The 21382-nt window shown below is 33.0% G+C and overlaps 1 protein-coding gene and 1 long non-coding RNA gene across 2 annotated transcripts in view; one reads left to right on the top strand and one right to left on the bottom strand.

Moving 5' to 3' along the window:
• The window catches only part of LOC127714727 (uncharacterized), a 138772-nt gene that overhangs the window by 60566 nt on the left and 56824 nt on the right, over positions 1-21382 (bottom strand). Inside the window, exon 2 of the mRNA XM_052220781.1 lies at positions 16231-16313. Coding sequence (XP_052076741.1) covers positions 16231-16313 — 83 coding nt within the window. The remainder of the gene's footprint in view (positions 1-16230; positions 16314-21382) is intronic.
• Positions 1706-7736, top strand: LOC127714732 (uncharacterized). The gene is made up of 3 exons (XR_007987912.1): positions 1706-1883; positions 5879-5966; positions 6964-7736. It is a non-coding gene; the product is annotated as an uncharacterized LOC127714732 (long non-coding RNA).

The raw sequence follows: 21382 nt of genomic DNA, 5'->3' as shown, positions 1-21382 counted from the left end.
TCGGTACGTCAGACACACCCGACATTAATCAACCAAAAACTCAATATTTTACAGTCGGGAATGAATATCTCCCACGTTCACTTGTCCCTTGAAGGATCAATATTGAATTTTACGAAAGAACAACAAATCGATTTTTATCACCAAATTTATCTTTGCTGAGATTAACACTAAAAAAGTGTAATAAAACGTAACGATTGAAAACTCACAGTTCAGTTTTTAAGATATTTTTTTCTTTGGAAACTAACAGACTAATTTTCAAAAAGTTTTAATTCCTGAACCATTATTTATTAAAACGAATTTGTAAACAAAAGTTATTCTTAAATATTAATAATGATCAATGATTGCAAAGAAAAAAATCCATCATAGTAGTTTGTTAATTTACTGCCTCCATGGTGTTAAACATGTCACCTTTCTTTTACAAATAACTGATTAAAAATATGAAGCCTTTACTGTAAAATAAATCATTCTAATAAAAATAAATTCATCCAGATTTTTCTCTCATAACCTTTCAACAGTTATTGTAAACTAATTTATTCGAACTATAATAGTCCTATGACTTGCTGTCCGTTTACCAATATTAATACTTTATAAAGTGTTTTCATATTCATTGATCATTAACTTCATGTTTTGCGAATACTTATAAGGGGGTACTTATTATAGCCAGTAATAGCTAACAATTTATCTAAAGAAAACGAGATGCTATATTCAAATTCTGAGATATGAATCTAGTTCTTTAAAAAAAAATTCTCAACAACAAAATTCTACACTTTCATTTTTCTTGGTCTTTTTGTCTCCGCTTCGAAGCCGCCATCCCGTACCAAACATATCTATTCGTTTGGCAATATACAACAGGCAGTAGATCTCAATTTGTAAATTGTTATTTTGGATTTTACCTGATTAGGACGTGTCTCGTTGAATTTTCTAATAAACTTACATACACATAATCTGACTGTTAATCGTAATGTTATGAGATCTATAAGAACATAGAGCTACTGTATAGGCCTAGTTGCATGCAAGTCTTTACAAATTATATATTTTGGTATGCTATAGTTGTTTTTATAGACTATTTGTCGTTTGGTCGGGTTATTTTGTTTTATTTTAGTTTTTGACATGGCGTTGACTCGAGTTTTATATATTATGCATCTTTTGTGCTGTATTTTAACAATTATTTACAAGCATGCTGCATGTTTACACATTCATCACTATACCGCATCTAAATATAGCTTTATTGTAAAAAAAAAATAAGGAGATGTAGTATGATTGGTGATGAGACAACTATAAACCAGAATTTAAAATACTTGATATAAGCAATTGTGACTAACTTTCTTTACTCAGAGTGATCGTAAATTAATCAGATAAGCTCAGTGGAGGAGGGGTGGGGGCTTCATATTAAAAGAAAAGAAATCAGCATTAGCTTTTTGTGATAAATATATAATAAACTCACAGTAACAGAAATAGTTCTTGAAAGCTGTCAGATCCCGGCACTTTTAACTGTTTTTTGACGCGTGCTAAAAAATGCAGCACCTGGTTACAGGTGCTCATTTGACAAATTATCATCTTTCGTAATTTAAGTTATAAAATCTAAATTTTAAGTGATCTAAAATGTTCATGACTAACGCGTTATTTCACTTGTACGATTTTTCTGTGAAATGAGTCTAAGAGTATATACATGTATATCGGGATACTGACTGCATAGTAAAATATGTATGTACCTATTAGTTGCGGCTCATTTTGGTCTTTTAAGTAAGTTTCCTTCCCCTGCATTACTTGATCGCTTTTGTAAAAAATAAACAGCATGCAACTACAACAGCACTCGACGTCAGTATTGAACCAAAAAATGAAAAAAAATATTCGAAAAGAAGGCTCATAAAATTCAAATATTGGTAAGCACACACACTAACTTGTCACTACAGACATGATCTTTTTGTTAATGCGCCAAACTCGTTTCTTCCACAGGACGATGTCGATGGTGGGGAAAACCTAGTCCAAATAATTATGACGTCTTGCAAAGCTATTTAGGCGTCCCAGAAAAAAAATTAAAAAAGCCTTGCCAGACGTCATAATTATTTGGACTAGGGAAAACCCAACAAATCATTAGTTCCCCAAATGAGTATCCTAGTTTAAAGGTTTTTTTTAATATATACATGATATAGCTATTTCATATTGGAATGGCACATATTCATGAAAAATCAACAAATGATATCTGAAAGTCGGAAAGATGAATATAGTCCTCTGACTTCACAAACTTGGGAACAGTTGTGGTGTTGCTTCGCTGAGCTATAGATAACCGTACGACCATCAACAATGAGCAAAATTCACACCTTATAGACATAGGTGCTTGAGGACATGAGTCAAGATCACGTTGATAGTAAACATGCATATTAAGAGTAAAAATATGGTATATTAGTATATATATGGTACAAATAAGTGATATATATTGAAAAATCTAAGATTTATGATAATAAGGGGGAGGGACTATGAGGGGCTCAAAACAGGATCATGTCCTCAAGCACCTATGCATATAGAAAGCTGTAAATATAATAAAAGGCCTCGAAATGACAAATGTAAAACAAATCAACAAGAAGCCTAACATTTATAATAGAATTTAAAATAAAATTGAAAATAGAAATGGGGAATGTGTCAGAGAGACAACAACTTGCCCAAAGAGTAGATAACAGTCGAAGGTCACCAATGTGACTTCAATGCAGCGAGAAAATCCCACAACCTGAGGCGTGCTTCAGCTGGCTCCTAAACAAAAATATATACTAGTTCAGTGAAAATGGACGTCATACTAAACTCCAAAATATATAAACATGATAAAAGAAACTAAAATTAAAAATCATACAAAACTGACAAATGCCATAGGCTCCTGACTTGGGACAGGTGCAATATATATGGTGGGGTTAAAAGCCTATATACTGTAAATTTCAGAAATTATTGCATGCATTTATTAATATTGCCAATTAACCTAATCATGATAATTTCCCTTTCAATTTTTAAAAAATTCTGATTTAAGTTTTTGTTGTATATTGGGACTTTGGATAGTCTCAAGAATGCTTTCACCAATTTTTATGAAACTTTGGTGAATTGATTTTATATATTGACATAAACTCCCTTTTCATTTTTATGACCCATAGTGGGTCAACAACCCTTGACCGTCTGTCAGTCTGTCCCAAAGTCATTGGTTTTTGTTCTCTAATTTAGTTTGCCTCAACCAAATGTTATAAAACTTTTACAAAAGCTTATTACCACAATACTCAGATCAAGTGTGAATTTTGGTGGTGTCAGTGTTACCGTTCTAGAGTTATGCCCCTTTACAAATGGAAAAATTGCTGATTTTTTTGTTTCCCGCTCTCTAACTTTAACTTTAGTTTGCCTCAACCAAATGTTATGAAATTTGCACACAATGCTTATTACCACAAAAAACAGTTTGAATTTTGGTGGTGTCACTTTTACTGTTCTAGAGTTATGTCCTTTACAAATGGAAAAAATTAACAATTTTTCGTTTCCGTCCTCTAAATTAAGTTTGCCTCAACCAAATTTTATTAAACTTTAACGCAATAATTTTTACCACAAAATCAGATCAAGTTCAAATTTTAGTAGTATAAATTTTACCGTCCTTCAGTTATCTTCCTTTATAACTTTATATGATATGCAAACCGGAGTATCATCCCCTATTTATTTTTATATAAGATGCAGAGTTATGGAAGTTTAGTTGTTGGAAAATTGTTTAAAATTGTCCATTTTCACACTTTGGAAGGTTTTCAGGGTTTTAGAATTGTATTTGTTCAAAAATCACGGCCTTAAACTTATATACACTTGCGATATCCCTAAATGAAGCCAAATTATTTACATGTTTTGTTTCAATGAATACCACTCTGTGTGCATGTCCTTTTTTAGCTCACCTGGCTCGAAAGGCCAACTGAGCTTTTCTCATTACTTGGCATCCGTTGTTGTCCGTCGCCGTTGTTAACTCTTTACATTTTGAACTTCTTCTAGAGAACCACTGAATGGAATGGAATCAAACATGGCATGAATGTTCCTTATGAGGTGCTGTTACTTTGTTGCCGATCTATCATCCAAGATGGCCGGCAGTGGGGGACTTAGTTTAAGATAGGACCCTATAGGAAATACATACAAATGTCTTCTTTTAGAGAACCACTGAATGGAATGAAACCAAACATAGCATGAATGTTCCTTATGGGGTGTTGACCAAGTGCTGTTACTCTGTAGCCGATCCATCATCTAAGATGGCCGCCAGCAGAGTAGGACAATATTAAACCAAATATGGCCTCAATCATTATTAAAGTATCTGTTATTAAGTCTCCCAAACGAAGTTTGGGGAGACTTATTGGTTTTGCTCAGTTCTTATTATTATTATTCTTCTTCTTCTTCTTCCGTCGCTTTTAAATTTGAACTTGTCCGCACCCGTTCTCCAAAACCGCTTGTCAGATTAACTTAGGGTTTCACAATATGTTAGACTAACATGTCTAGTGGTGCAATCAGGGTTTTGTTTGTGCAATGGGGTTTATAAAGGGGTACTTTGAGGGGCAAAAAGGAGGGTTTTACTATAGAACCCTATGGGATTTTATTTTTTTAAATTTTCAAATTGAAAACCGTTTGTGATAGATACAATCATTTTAATTGAAAATGTTCTAAATGATAAAGCATATTAAATGAAATACAGGGTTAGTCCCCAGGGGTCACCCCCACCCCCTGCCATTTAAGAAAGTTCTAGTATCTTGTAAATGGTCGAGATCCCCACCCCTAAACCATATATATTCTGGTTTGTCATGCTAAGATGGTTTGAATGATATACAGGGTTAGTCCCAAGGGGTCATCCCGACCCCCTGCCATTTGAGAAAGTTCTAATATCTTGTAAATGGTCGAGATCCCCACCCCTAAACCATATATATTCTGGTTTGTCATGATAAAGCACATCAAATGATATACAGGGTTAGTCCCCAGTGGTCACCCCTACCCCCTGCTATTTAAGAATGTTCTAATATCTTCTAAGTTGTCAAGATCCCCACCCCTAAACCATATATATTCTGGTTTGTCATGCTAAGATGGTTTAAATGATATACAGGGTTAGTCCCCAGGGGTCATCCCCACCCCTAAACCATACATATTCCTGTTAATCATGTCTCGAACATTTGAATGACGTATACGGTCAGTCCCCAGGGGTTCCCCCACCCCCAATGTTCTAATATCTTGTAAATGGTCGAGATCCCCACCCATAAACCATATATATTCCTGTTTGTCATGTCTCGAACATTTGAATGATGTATAGGGTCAGTCCCCAGGGGTTCCCCCCACCCCCAATGTTCTAGTATCTTGTAAATGGTCGAGATCCCCACCCCTAAACCATAAATATTCTGGTTTGTCATGCCAAGATGATTTGAATGATACACAGGATTAGTCCCCAGGCATCACTAATGCATATAACTTTACTGAACCAAACCAATTTTCACTGGACTTTGTCCAATGTCAGGCGACCCTGGGAATTACAAATTATGGGAGCTTCCTTTGGGAGACTTCGTAACAGCATCCTGTTACAATCATTTCTTGTGATTTTTATCTTTTTTATATGATTTCAAAAACCCAAATAGTCAGGTGAGCGACACAGGCTCTTTAGAGCCGGTAGTTTTGTTTTTTCAGGGGGGTCTTAGTTGCGCAGTGCTCACAGTTTTTCTATAATGTAGTTGATCATTAAAATTCATTTAAAGCATAAACCCAAGCTAAAAGGGCAACAAGCTTATCAAGCACTCATGGTACAGCTTTTTATTAAACATGCATTGATATATACATTAAACAGCAAAATAATTATTGATGCAAGATGTCATTAAATAATAATTTTTACTCTTTTTATGTGTAGGACAAGAACTATAGAAGATACAGAGAAATTATAAACAGCAGAAATGATAGGCAATTTAAAATTTGCAGAAGTCAACAAAACCTAAATGGTAAGTAAACTCATCAATGATACCAGGATTAAATTTTGTATAAACGCCAGACGCGCGTTTCGTCTACAAAACACTCATCAGTGATGCTGGATAAGACTCATAAGGCTGCTTTTATAAAAGTTATTGCCCTTGAAAGATGATTACATGTATCATGATTATTATAAAAATAAAAAGATGTGGTATATTAAATATGAAAACTATTGATCATGGCTCTAAGAAAGCAATTATAGGCCAGTGACGGCCTTCAATAATGAGAAAATCCCTACCCTATTGTCAAAGTAGTCAGCTATAAAAGGCCCTCAGATGAAAAATTGAAATAATCCCAACTGTAGAACTAATTGCCTAGTTATAACAAAACAAATTAAAAAAAATAAACATGACAGATATGAAACAACAACAACCACTAAATTTTAGTGTAAGAATAAACTACAGGCTCCGAACTTGGGACAGACACAATCAGAATATGGCAAGGTTATATAAAAATAAGAAGATGTGGCATTATTGCCAATAAGACAAATCTTCACCAGACAGCAAATGACATACCGGTAGATTTCCTGCAAAAAAATAAACAGTCCCAACTAAGCAGGAAATTTATATGTTTCCCTTATTCGAAAAGACACAAAGATCTGTTAGTACTCACAGTTACTGACAGCTAGTTAAAAATCAATAAAAACTAATACATGTAATAACAAAATCAGGTTTGTGAGCACTCAACCCTACCTTAACTTTGGACAGTGGTTTAACAGCTCAACATATAAAGAACAAACTGTAAATTAACTGTTGCAATTGTCTCAACTCGAAAGATTGATAAAATGCACAAAATCAACTAATATAAAAACCCATAGACAAAAAGCACGGAATTAAGAGAACTCACAAGTAAGACATGTAAGAAAGGAAATATTCTTAAAATGTTCATAAACATGACAAAATAAGCTTTTTTATTGCTGTTTCTCTCTCCATTTATAACATTTTATTTGTTTATTTTGTGCATTTATAGGTGATCAGACATCTTGGTTTTCATGATCAATAGGTCAATACTGAAGAGGAAACTAAAAGTTGATATCTATCTACATGGTGCGCTAATTGGATTAATGTGAAATGGAATGTGTGCTTTCCTGCAAAAAAGAAATAGGAAATTTCATCATAATCACATGATAATGGCTATAAACAAAATGGAGTTCTATCATAGATGCAGAAAAACACAATTGTATAAATGCAACAACATATTATATATATTCCTCGAAAGAAGGGAGAAATGAAGAACAAAATAGTATTTCGTTGTTGAAAGGAACACCAGCTTTATCCACTCATTTACTTCGCTCCCTCATATCAAATATACTGAAGAAGATCTTCGAAGAACAAATTGCAAAAATGTTTTCTCTAAGAATTGAAGGAAATTGTTTAGTGAATGGAATAAATTATGCATTGAACTTTTACGTAGTGGATTGAATAACTGTACACAGCAGCTGAAACAGAGGAAAATTAAAATGTACAAGAAAAGTGTTTATTTTATTATTTAATTTGCAAATATGAGCGCATTCTTAAGAACACCACAAATGGTATGACATTCAAATTGGTTGCTTATTAATGTATACCATTGAAACAATAACAAAGAAAACAGAATACTTTGCTTAAAAAATATTTTATAAATCAAAGTTAAAGTCATATAAAGTATGTACAATACCTTGACCTAAACAGTCAGACTCACTGTATTGTTTTTGTATGTCATGATAATTTTGAGTCAAAAATTTATTAAAGTTTTAAATATCATTTGTATCATTTATTAAGTCTTGTAAACATTATGTTCATACTGTTTGTATAGTGAAGAAATTTATAATGAGTAAAAAAAGGGGAAAACATTTCCTACAGGGAAAGTTGATGTACAGACATTTCCATAGAGGAAATTTGGAGAACAGTGTTTTCCTTAGAGGAAATTTGTGGTATTGAATTTTCCCTCAAGGAAAAGTGTTTGTTAAAAATTTCCTCAAAGGAAATTGCAGTTGACAAAAGTTCCTCACAGGAAAAAGTATTTCCTCAAAGGAAAATTTAAAGCTGCAAATTTCCTCAGAGGAAAAAGTATTTCCTGAGAGGAAAATTTGAAGCCGCAAATTTCCTCAGAGGAAATAGAATTTCCTCAAAGGAAAATCTGAAGCTGCAAATTTCCTCAGAGGAAATAGAATTTCCTCAAAGGAAATATTAATGCAGCAAATTCCCTAAGGGAAATCTTTTTCCCTTGAGGAAAATACAATTTCCCTTAAGGAAAAATCTTTTTCCTTTAGGGAAATTTGATTTCCCTTGAGGAAAACTACTTTTCCTCTGAGGAAATTGTTGAAAAAAGGGGCATAACTTTTTCAACAGTGGTGCTAGAGACAAAAAATTTTAGGACAAATATCAGGGAACCAATACCAACCAAGTTATCAACTTCATTTTGACTTAACTCCAAAAATTAAGGTGCCAACTTTTGCACTCAGCGGAAGTGCAAACTTGTCCCGGAGACTGTTATTAGTCTTCAATAAACCAATACATGTTGCTACATATTGTATATATAAATTTTGAAGGTTCTAATTTTTGGTAATTAAAATTTTTTAACTTTTCAAAACAAGCTAAATAAATTCTGTATATTAATATATGTCTTTTTGAATAAATTAAATATACCAAAATCTATTCAATTTCAATAATTTGTAATGATTAAACATTAAATGAAATATGTATATACAAAAATAAAATCTGGTGTTAAAAAGGGGAGCTAACACCCCATTTAAGTTATTTTAAACTTATGTTAACTTCTCAAATGTCTAAATATACATGCGAACCGTGTGGATATAATCATTTCCAGCTATTATAGAATAAAAAAGACAAAATACGAAATTATTTTTATGAAATATCGTTGATTCATTGTCAAAACGTAGCACCGACAGTCGTTTTAATAGAAATGGGTTAAGCTAGAGAATTGATAAGAAGTTGTGAATTCGGAAACGATAATCAACTTGCGACTAAAGTCGCTCGTTGATTATCGTTTACGAATCCACAACTTCTTATCAATTCTCTACTACACATTCTTTAAGAAAAAGCAGCTTTAATGTGTTTTCCCATAGGGCCAATGTTAAACTTTTGCCCAGTTTCCATGACAATTGCGGCCATTTTGGAATTTCTAAATACTGAAAAATCATCTAGGCATACGAACTAACATTTTCATAAAGTTTCATCCAGTAAGGTCTTATAATAAAAGATTTGGATTTTTGAATTTTTTTACATTTAAATGGTTTCCATGGAAACGGTGGCCATTTTGAACCATTCCAAAATCAGGTGCACAACTTCACAAGGGGGTCCCCATTATAGTAGAGTTCCATCAACATTGGTCCATTAAATTCCGAGAACTAGTGCGGACAAAAATGTGTGGAAGAATAATAAAAAGGAAAAAAAGAAACGTAGAATAACAATACGTCACCCCAACTCCGTTGAGGGTGCCATAGAAAAAAAAAGAAACAGAGGAAAACCAATGTGTCACCCGACATTGTCGATCGGGTGACATAATAAAAACTAGATTTGCCATTGCAAGCAATAGCGGATGGCACCCTTCCCACATTGCCACTAAACTGCAGCCATTTTGTAATTTTGAAATTTCAAATCAAATATCAATACAGCACATGCCTATCAACATAATTGTAAAGTTTCAGAAAGTTTGGAGCATTTTGCAATTTTTGAAAATTTTTGCTGTTTCCATGGTAACGGTGACCATTTCCAGAATTCCAAAGACAGATGCCACATTGGCACATGCCATGTTACATATACATACATTTTTATTGGGTTTGATTTAATATTATAATTTAAGAAAATGCAGCTTTAATGTGTTTTCCCATAGGATCAATGTTAAACTTTCGCCCTGTTTCCATGACAATGGCAGCCATTTTGGAATTTCTAAATAATGTCTGCACATCTAGGCATACCAGGTAACATTATCATAAAGTTTCATCCAGTTAGGTCTTATAATGAAAGATTTAGAATTTTGATTTTGTTTTACATTTTTTTAGTTTCCATGATAACGGTGGCCATCATGCACATTCCAAAGTCCACTGCACAACTTCACATGGTGGTCAACATTATAGCATAGTTCCATCAAGATTGTTCCATCCAATTCCGAGAAATAGCGTGGACAAAAAGTGTGGAAGAAGAAAAATAAAAAGAAGAAAAAAAGAACGGAACAATAACAATATGTCACCCCAACTCCGTTGAGGGTGCCATAAAAACTAGACTTGTAATTGTGACCAATACCGGATGGCACCCTCATCCTCTTGTCAGGGTAACGGCAGCCATTTTGAAAATTCCAAAGTCAAAGAGCACATCTACACATGCCAATTAACATTGTTGTAAAGTTTCATTAAGTTTGGAGCATTTTGAAATTTTGGACATTTTTGCTGTTTCCATGGTAACGGCGGCCATCTTGAAAACGCTATACCCCGATTGCAAATCTGCACATGCTGGTTAACATTATGGTATAGTTCCATTAACATTGGTTCATAAAATTCCGTGATATAAGCTGGACAAAAAAAGTGGAAGAAAAAAAGAAATGTAGAATAACAATATGTCACCCCAACTCCGTTGAGGGTGCCATAAAAAGAAAAAAAGAAACGTAGAACAACAATATGTCACCCCAACTCCGTTGAGGGTGCTATAATAAGAAAAAAAGAACGGAACAATAACAATATGTCACCCCAACTCCGTTGCAGGTGCCATAATAATAATAAGAAGAAAAAAAAAAAGAAACGTAGAATAACAATATGTCACCCCAACTCCGTTAAGGTGCCATAATAAAGAAACGGAGGAAAAGCAATATGTCACCCGACATTGTCGTACGGGTGACATAATAAAAAGAAACGGAGGAAAAGCAATATGTCACTCGACATTGTCGATCGGGTGACATAATAATAGGGAAAAAGAAACAGAGGAAAAGCAATATGTCACCCGACAATGTCGATCGGGTGACATAACAAGTAGACGAAAAACACTTCACTATATAGTAACGGTAAGATAAATGATGATAGTGGATGGCTGTTTAACGTCAAGCGGCAAATTAAATGCATATTCAGGACGACAAAATGTAAATATAATATGAATATTCACCCTGCTTTGTACTAGACCGACACGCTAAGCCGGATTTTAACGTATAAGTTCACAAGGTAACAGTTCGCAGGAAGAAAAGTCACTCTACACGGACACATTTCTGACTCTGAGCCGACCAGTCTTTGCTCGTACTCTTAAATGCCGCGTATTAAGGGTTGAAAGAGCAAAAACAAATTTTAACGTCTTTGTTTGAACCGGTCGGGGTTCGAACCAACGACTTTCCGCTCTCGAGGCGAACACGCTCCCATGAGACCAAACAGAAGGTCATTAGTATAGAATATCATACCAAAAACTCAAGTACAATAAACAATACAGTTTCACAGAATTCTCAGTTACTAAAGCGAGCTAAAAGTATCCAACCTAAATTAGATACGTTAAATGATATTTGAAACTACACGTAAATATCGATGGCCGACTTCGGAGTAGATTCCATGGATCAACGCTCTCTGCAAATTAAAAACTCTTGCACCAATTATTTGAAAGGTCCGGATGTGGCCAGCTGTTCCAATGCTAAATTTCTGTCCTTATCAATTATACCCTCATTTTCAAGTGGTATTCAAAGTTTTACGTCAAACCTCACTGTCCACCTCCTATTGCAAGACCTATCTATTGTATTTAAAATTTAAGTGTTCTCGTCATTAATATGCATGAAATATTTGCCACAGGACGTTAATCAAACAACAATCAAATAACTTCATAAATTGTTCCATGTACATAGTACACCAAGATAAGATCTTGTACAATGCCATAATGTAACATTTTCATTTAAATTACTCAATATTATAGTGCAAAATGCTTTATGCTTTTTTTTTAATATTTCATTGCCATTTACTTCATGACTGAACACTAATATTTTTGTTTTTAATATTTTTTTTTACTATGGTTCTTATCTTCTGCTTCTGTTTTATTACGATTTATAATATACAATTATGTCAGGCAATTATAAAACTAAGAAGGTTAACGTGTTTTTTTGGTTTTTTTTTTTCAAGGGGTTTATGCTTCATTTAGACGTGTAGAGGGAATGGCGGACGACTAAAATAAAAGTTTGTTTTCATATAGTACATTTCAATTTAAGAATGACTATCAACCTTGCGAAAATATTTCATCTATACACGTTTTGATCGAGCCACTCAAACCTACATAACTTGATTCTAAAGATGTTACATTTAGGCTATTTAGATATGATTTTATTGATTGAAGTTTACAGGCATAGTTTTTTTAATTTAAAACAATCTTAACAAAACAAGATTTATTAATAAAATTGGACTGAACAGACAACACTAATTATTTTGCATTTGTATGTTACGTAGTGAAGGAAAATTACAGAATCAAAACCAAAATGAACATTTACCTGAATATTGTGAAGGACCTTATGCATCTAGGTCTGTTCGATTAGAAGTTGAGAAACAAGCTGTTTAAATAACTAATTGTTTGAAGAGTTTACTTACTGTTTTCATAAGGTCTTGTCTTGACGAATCTATTTCATGATTGCTGACAGATTAAAAACATCAAATATATATAGGAAGAAGTTCTTGTGCAGAACATTTATTGGTCAGTTGTAAATGAGGTCTGTATAGGGTTTTGATTTACTCATTTATAAAATAAAAATCGTTATTTCGAAAAGTTGGAATTCAAAAATATAGATTTACTACTTAATTTGATAAAAAACAATCCTATGTTGTTATTTTAAGGCTACAAAATTTATAATAATTAAATAATTAAATGATGCACTGGCATTTAATCAGTCCGTTTTCAATGCAATTAGGTTACTGTTATTTGTATACATCAGTCTGAGTACTGTTTAACTATCTTTTAAGTTGAATAAATTTAGACTCGTCCAATTAGGTTTCTGGAAGTGTTTTTGGCGTACTTTTCTTATGTTTTTGTACGGTTTGTAAGTTAGTAAATGTTCAATGATTAAGTTAATATTGACATTAAAAGACCTTCTCACAAAAAGGGCTGTTCAAATCACCTCGTCCTTCGGGCTCGGGGATCTCAACATCGCTTTTTGTTCGAAGGTCTTTTAATATCAATATCAACTTATCATTGAACTTTTACTATTACTAACATTTTCACGTTTCTCTGAAATTTTATATTATTGTATACAGGTAAATGTTTCTTTTTCGAGAAACGTGAATAATATGTATTTACATTGCATTCAGTATAAATTAATGTTTTCATATACACAACATAACAAATTTTAATTTGTAGGATTGACTTTCAAATGTATTTGATTGATGAACTTTTTTAGTAAAATGATAGTATTGTTTGAGTAAACAATAAACAGCTACATTTGTAAGTGAGGCAATATTCTGACAAAATATATTTCTATCTAGATCCAAAGATTTACAAGTCATAATATCACAATAAACGTCATCGATTGCAAAATGACAAATTCTGTCGTTTCGAGACATGCCTCGCTATCTTCCCGTCTCAACTGGTAATCTGTGACTACCACATTTAAATTTGCAGTTTACACATATAATCAAATTATTTGGTAAGACGTTGATATAATTCTCAAATTGCAAGTTAATCTTAAATATTCTGTAACATAGGCAATTATGTGTGCTTTCTATTTGTGATAAGCACAATAACAAATGACCTGAAGTAAGAAAAAAAGTCAAAATTTGAAACAAAATGTTGTATTATCATAGAGCACGAATATACTGACGTCAACAGTGATTTATAACGAAGGGTTAAGACAGACTAGGGGCGGTGTAGGTAAGGAGGAGCGTTTGGCGCCAGGGAACATGTGTAACCCCGCAACATTCTGTAAGTGCATGTCCCAAGTCAGCATCCTGTAAATTTGTGGTTGTCGTTTGTTGCTGTATATCTTTTTTTTTTTCGTTTGTTGTTCTGTACATAAATCAGGCTGTTAGTTTTCTCGTTTGAATTGTTGTACGTTTGTCTTTTTGGGGGTCTTTTATAACTTACTATGTGGTAAGGGTTTTGTTCATTGTTGAAAGTTGCACGATGACCTACATTGTTAACTAACTTCTACGTCATTCGTTCTCTTGTGGAGAGTTGTCTTATTGGCAATCATACCACATCTTCTTATGTTTATATATACATACTATCATTAATAAAAACTAATTCAGAAAATGCATTTTAAAATCTTTAAATTTACAAACATAAGTTATATACAGGAAAAAATATATATGTACACGACTAATTCTATTACTGATTATAAACTGACTGTAATAGTATTATCAAGCTATGTATATACGTCATTTATTTAACGTCAAGTATTGTTATACATGAATACCATGAAGCAGAAATATAAATCAGTCATAAGGTAAACGAAACTGATATACACATTATTAACAAAAAGAATATCTAAATACACATACGCGTAACAAATAAATACAAGAATTCTGACAGTATAAACGACACATTTTATCGTCTATTTACCAAAGTTAAAACATACGATTGGTCAACGTCTGTCGAATTTCCAAGTGGCGGAGGTATTAATCTTAAGCTTTATTTAAAGTCTGTAATTATACAAACAGGCCAGGGTGCTTTTTTTTTAGTAACCTTGGACGGTAGATTCTCCTGATAGAAATCGGTCTTGTAATGTTTACAGTCTGTTGTTAATGTTTTCGTATTTCTTCAACAGAGTTGTTTGGTATCTCCAGCTGCTATGTCTGGTTGGCTTTAATGTTGGCCGGGTTTATATTAAGTTTCTGGCACAAAAAGGGTCCTACCAGGACGCAGATGTGTTGGTGTGCATGGTTGACGTGCTTCTTGGGTCTACTGTATCATGGATCTGTATATAGATGTTGTGTGTGTTGTCCTTCGTTATCTTTGTTAGCGGTCGCAAGTCCTAGTGTCGGTGTCTTTCTCCAGATGCATTCAGTATAGTGGAGGAATTTTAAAAGCGGCTTCTCAACGTGACGTCGTCAATTGCTTGTTGTTAAATTACGGTAGCTGTCTAAAGGTTAGTGGAAGATCTACGGTGTTATTTGAACTGTTTGTTGCTGACTAGCAGCTGCTCAGTTGATAAGGTTTTGTTTGAGCATGATTCATATTATGATAATTATGATATTGACACAATTACGTTATAATTTAGCAAATAATTTGATTAAATATAGTAATAATTATAGTGTTATGATAAAATAATAATAACTCATAATCAATTTAAAAACATCGATTTCTCCGAAGAAATTTTAAAACTTGTAATTAAATTCTTGCCTCATACATCATGTACATGTACCTTGACTTATATCTAGAAATTGATAACCAAGGTCGATTGAGAACATAAATTTACGTCAAAAAGATGATTTCAGCTTGCCAATCGTGAACCTTCCATTTTTATGTAGCAACATTTCAGCATCGCCAGCATATGAGTATATATCTCACAGTTTATACGATATCCAGACCCATGCCATCCTATCATGATTTCCTATATCGTGGGTTGCTGCCTACAAGGATGATATCGAAATAAGAGGTCCAAAGGGTGAAGATGAAGTCATCTCTTTGAAAATTTTATTGACAAGTTGGTTGACAGTTATGAAATATCTGTTTCACAAATGACGACGAATATGCTCGTAACCACAATTCCATCCTCTTTTCCTCGAATATGTCCAGCCGAAATAGACTTATCACTGGTTTGTTCCTACAAGGGCAACACGAAAGGAGCAGGATCTGCTTAACAGATGCCATGGCTAAAATCGAAAAACGACAATTTGAAAAAAAAAAAACAACGGTCTACAAAACACGATATAGGAAACAAACGAATGAACAACATGAACCCCTTCAAAAAATCAATGGTGATCTTAGGTGAATAGGAAGAGTAAGCAGATCCTGCTGCACATGTGTAGCCCGTTGTGTTCTGATGTAAATTCAAACACGGTAATAAGTCTTATTTGGAAGTTCACATTCGAGGAAAAGAGGACGGTATTCCGGTAATGACATTTGGACATATTCGTCGTCATCTGTGAAAAAGATATTCCATTACAGTCAACCAAGTCGTGATGGCAACCATTATATTCTCCAAGGAACTGAGGTTTACAGTGCATTTTATCTTTGTTTTGATTTTTAAGAGTTTTGTTGATTTATGAAAATGATTTGTTAAATTCAAAGAAATTATTTTGATTTAAAGATTATTAAGATTTCAAACTATACATTTAGCTGCCTTACTTACGTTTACACTTTCCATTGCTGTTAATGGCATTATTACAGCAATAATATTGTATCACATATTGTGTTCCTCCAATGCTCTCAAAACTGAAAGAAACAAAATATGACAATAAATTGATTTTCTTTATTGTGTGATTGTCCCGAGGAAATTGCGTTTTCTTTTTTTTATTGTTTTAGTTTATAGATAGTCCATCAGACAGAACCACAAAGTCTTGTTTTTCCTTGATATCCTAGTAAATCACTTTACTTCAGTAGAGGTAAACATACACAATTGACAACATGTTGCTGCATGTATTTAATTTTTTTTTCTGATACTCATGAAAGATAGTTGTCTAACGCAAACAACATCTCTATTTGAAAAAAAAAATGAAAACCGTTCGATACAAAAGCGAAACTTGATTTGCACAAAATATAAATTTCATCGAATGACTTGTTAAAAGCGTTCACATAGTGATGTTTAATACAGCTTTAAATAAAATCATAATACGTAATCATAATCGTAAAAGAATTAAATGGACACATTATTTCTTAAGTTCGTTAATATTTAAACTGGTACAAATTCCCTTTCAATATTTACATATGAATGACTTTTATTTAATTTATTTTATAATTACAATTAAGTTGATGTACTTATGTTCGTTATTTTGTCTCATAAAAAAGATGGATTAACACAATTGAATTGAGCATATTAGAAACAATAATGTTACCTAGATTATCTAGAGAAGTTATAATCAGAATTGTTGAAAGAATATACTCTATTATTCTAGAATCAGTCGAAAAAGTTGAGGTTACATTTTGGACATATAATATGGGCTCATTGGGCTCAACAAATAAAGCGATAAAAAGGTAAACAAGCCATGGTTGGATAAAAAATGCTGGGAAACGTTAATAGTTTTCAGTATTGCAAACAGAAGATATAAATATAATAAACAAGTTAACGCACATGACAAATCAGAGCGAGACTATATGAGACAACTTGATTGATCTATAAATTTGGGAACACAGACAAGAAATTTAGTTAATAGATTAACACATTGAAAACGGCAACTGGAAAGAAATTTAGAAGATTTAGGCTACTTCGATTCGTCTAACTCGGGTTGACTCGAGTTAAAAGATCAGTGCTAATGCGCATGTGTGCAACCTTTCCAAATCGACGGTCAAAACTCTTCCATCGAGGTGACTATCAAAATGGAAGATATTTGTTTCATAAGGGAAGTGAAAAAAAATTGTTTCTATTGAACATAAGAATAAAATACATTATGTTTCAGAAAGAAAAAGTCCTCATCCTGTATGCTATTGGAAAAAATAGTTTGTTTCTGAAAAAATTTGTGAAATAAAAATCGTTCTGAGAAAAAAAAAACATGCCCCCCCTTCCAAAAAAAGATGAATGGTTAGTTCCCTTAAAGCTTTCTGATAAACGGACTAGGTGTATTAATGGGTTACCGAGCGACGGACGACAGACAGTCAGATGGAGAAAATTACTATACCCCCTTCAGTGTGATGCGCTGATGTATCAAACACTCCCGTGTTCATGTACGCCCAGAAATCCTACATAACATGCATAATTGACATTGATATGGTAAAGTGAATGTATTTTTGTAATAAAAAACGTGCAACTCTGAGCATGTCGAAATTAATTTCTGTTCTATTTATAAACATCACCGACAGTTCATATACACATGAACAATATTTGTTGATGCCAAAATACAGAAAAAAATAAATTCCCCTTGTCAGCCCCTTTCTTCGGCTGTATTTTGTCAAATGTCAGTTATTTTGTATCATACTTTTCTTTGCTGGAGCTGCTTGACGCCATTTTGAAACTCTACTAAACCTGCCCAAACCCAGGGTTAATGTCGAGTTAACTCGGGTTGGTTCAAAAGGTCAAACTCGGGGGGTTCGATTGTCAGTCGAGTAAACTCGACAGACTCTACTAACCCGAGTTGGACGAATCGAAGTAGGCCTTAAATACAACAAAGTAGGCTTTATCAGAAAATAATTTAATTTTGGATGTAACTCGTCTTCTGATTTACTGAAAATGTTTTTTTTTTAATTTTTTTTTTAACACAATTAAATAATCTTTATTGTACTATATGCTGTTTAACAATTTACTTAGCTTACAGCATTGGGCTAAGTTTCGCTGTGTATCAGATTATTAGAAATCCAGGGAGAATATCTAATAATAAAAATATAAATGTTAGTATTATATAAAATTGAGAATGGAAATGGGGAATGTGTCAAAGAGACAACAACCCGACCATAGAACAGACAACAGCAGAAGGTCACCAACAGGTCTTCAATGCAGCGAGAAATTCCCGCACCCGGAGGCGTCCTTCAGCTGGCCCCTAAACAAATATATATACTAGTTCAGTATCATTACTCTTGAACATAATACATAATATATATAAACATAAAATTAATATAAATTGATTCACGGTCGCGAAACACGTGACTTCATCGTGATCAGTTTCGCGGCAAACGGCGCCCGTCAAATTATTATTGTTCGCCTCGAGGCAAACTTTAAACGTAAGTATTTACATATCATCGTGTTCATACATAGGACCCCCCTCATCATATGCATCTTTTCCTTCCGAATATTGTTATGCCCATAAAGTTATATTCAACTGTTGGTTTCATAGAGAACATTCACAAAATATTTCAGACCTGCTGAAGAATGTTTGGGATTGTGTACATAATATGACCGTAAAGTCACTTTAAATCCAGAAACTTACCCATATTTTGCCTATTCGTTCATAAAAACTAGCGTCAGTGTATATTTTGGACATTATTGCGAGCTGAACGCAATAATATTTTTTTTGTCAATAAATGATCAGTGTTCACGGTAAGAGTTTAAGTGATCAGTTCCACGATTTTTAAATTCTGATTCATTATGATAAGATCACCAATTAAAAGCCCCTATCTGTTCAACAAAAGTTTATAATTTTTACAGCTTCCTAAATATTTTACTTTAAAGGGGCACTAGCTACGAGACATATACAAAAATCTTAAGTCTGATTTATTTTGTTCAATCATTAATGAAAGTTAAATGGTGAAATACCAATTCATTTTTGCAGCCAGTATTGTTCAAATGAAGCTAAGAAATGTTGATGATGAATTATTCACTTGCAAGTGAATTTTTCGACCTCATTGAATCCGTATTCATGTGAACTTTAATTTAACCCCTTAGCTATATAAGGATAACGCATGCATTGTGCGTGTTTGGTTATTTAAAGGAAAAGAATGTCAACATTGAAAGTGAAACAAAGGTAAATCATTTGATTAACTGATTCAATCCACAAACAATCATTCTTATACAGGTAAAAACGATGATTAACGTTTGATTCATACGAATTTATGTCTACTTACAAATCGGAAAAAATAACGGATCTACACCGTAACGTTTTATGGTTATTATGTGTGTTTACTTTTCTCACAGGATACCTGTGTAACTGGAATTTAATTATTCTTTTCTGGTAATTTGTTTCAAACTTGATTGTTTGACCATGCTAGTGGAAATAAATATAAAGGTAAGTGTGTATAATTATGTTAATTGCGAATCAATAGGTTATGTTTTCAGCAATGCATTTTTGGCACCTCGTGGTCTTTTATTTATACAAGGAAGGAAAGTAGCATGTGTTGGTTTGTCAAACAAACACTACAAATATCACTTACAAGTTACAATATGTTGATGTTTTTAATAACAATTTTTTCGGTTTCAATATTTCTGGTCACATTTAATTTTATGATTTCGTTTTTTCCGTTTTGAAAATTTTGAATATATCTTTGTTTTTCATTTTTGTTTAAAATAAAATATGCCTAATATATAGAGAAGATATAACTGTTATAAGGTTGTTTATATCAAAATATTTTATATCTGATATTTTTTAGCCAGTTACTAAAATTTTCAAGTCTTAGAATGTGTCTGTCTATTTGAAGATAAAGTATGAGTTTGTATATTTCTTGCCAGTATTTAGTATTATAAGGACATGTTATGATTTTTTTTTTATAATTTTCAATTTCTTTGCAGAATTTGCATTAACTGGTTTCTAATACTTTCCACTTAACTAATAATTCTTTACATGGAAGGATAAAATGGAGCAATTTACATTTAAACATTTTAAATTTTTTGCTATCTAGGTATTTAAATTTAAATATATATAAAACTAAGAGTGTTTTTAAATTTTATGTTCAAGTTTTCTTTAAAAATTCTTTCCTATTTTTTGTATTCTTTATATGTATTTTCGAAAATTTCATGAACGCCATCACGAGTTGGTTGACCGTTACGGAATATCTGTTTCACAGATGACGACGGATATGTTTCAATCGTCTTACCACATTAATCCCGCCCTCCTTTCCCCCTAATGGTTGACCTACCGAATTAGACTTATCTCCAGGTTTGTACATATGGCAAAATTAGGGGTACACTGCGAATTTGCATAGCGGTCATGTGCCTATCATGAGGACAGCCATTTCAATAGAATAATATATGCCATAAAATAAAAATGCAAATATGTCAATTCCGAAGTCGCATCAACAATTTGTCCGCATGTAGGTGAATTGTACATGTTTTTTGTCTTCTGTTCGCGTACAAATGAACATTGTCTACTTTGAAAACTTTCGGCCTTTTCAGTTTAAAAATCAGAACCGTAACAGTAGTATAATTGCTATATAAATTAACGGAAAATCGTAAAAAAGCAAGATTCAAAATAGAAATCAAGATACAAGAAGAGATTGGTCATGATTTTTCAGCATATAGGGAAACATCATACAGGTTGAATTTTCAGGTAAAGTAAAACATGATGATTTCATCCTTCCCAGCACGTAAATAGTCAAATTTTGAGCATTTTTCCTTAGAATTAAACAACATAGTTTGTAAATATCCGCCAAAGAAAGTTTTTAAAGACACGTTAGTTTCAGATGAAAAACGACAACAGACTGGATTACAATTAGGAAATGTGATATAAATCATATTTTCAATCTACAACTAAGGGAAGTAATTTAATCAAAAGGTCCGTCACGGGGTGCAAATCATATTAATAAAATACCTAGAATTTTGCCATACGAATAACATGAGCAACATGACGGGTGCTACATGTGCAGTAAGATATTCTTACCCTTCCGTAGCACCTGAGATCACCAACGGTTTTTGATGGGGTTTG

Source organism: Mytilus californianus, unplaced genomic scaffold, assembly GCF_021869535.1.
Source record: "Mytilus californianus isolate M0D057914Y unplaced genomic scaffold, xbMytCali1.0.p SCAF_9, whole genome shotgun sequence".
Lineage (NCBI taxonomy): Eukaryota > Metazoa > Mollusca > Bivalvia > Mytilida > Mytilidae > Mytilus > Mytilus californianus.
This window is presented reverse-complemented; position numbering and strand designations above follow the sequence as displayed.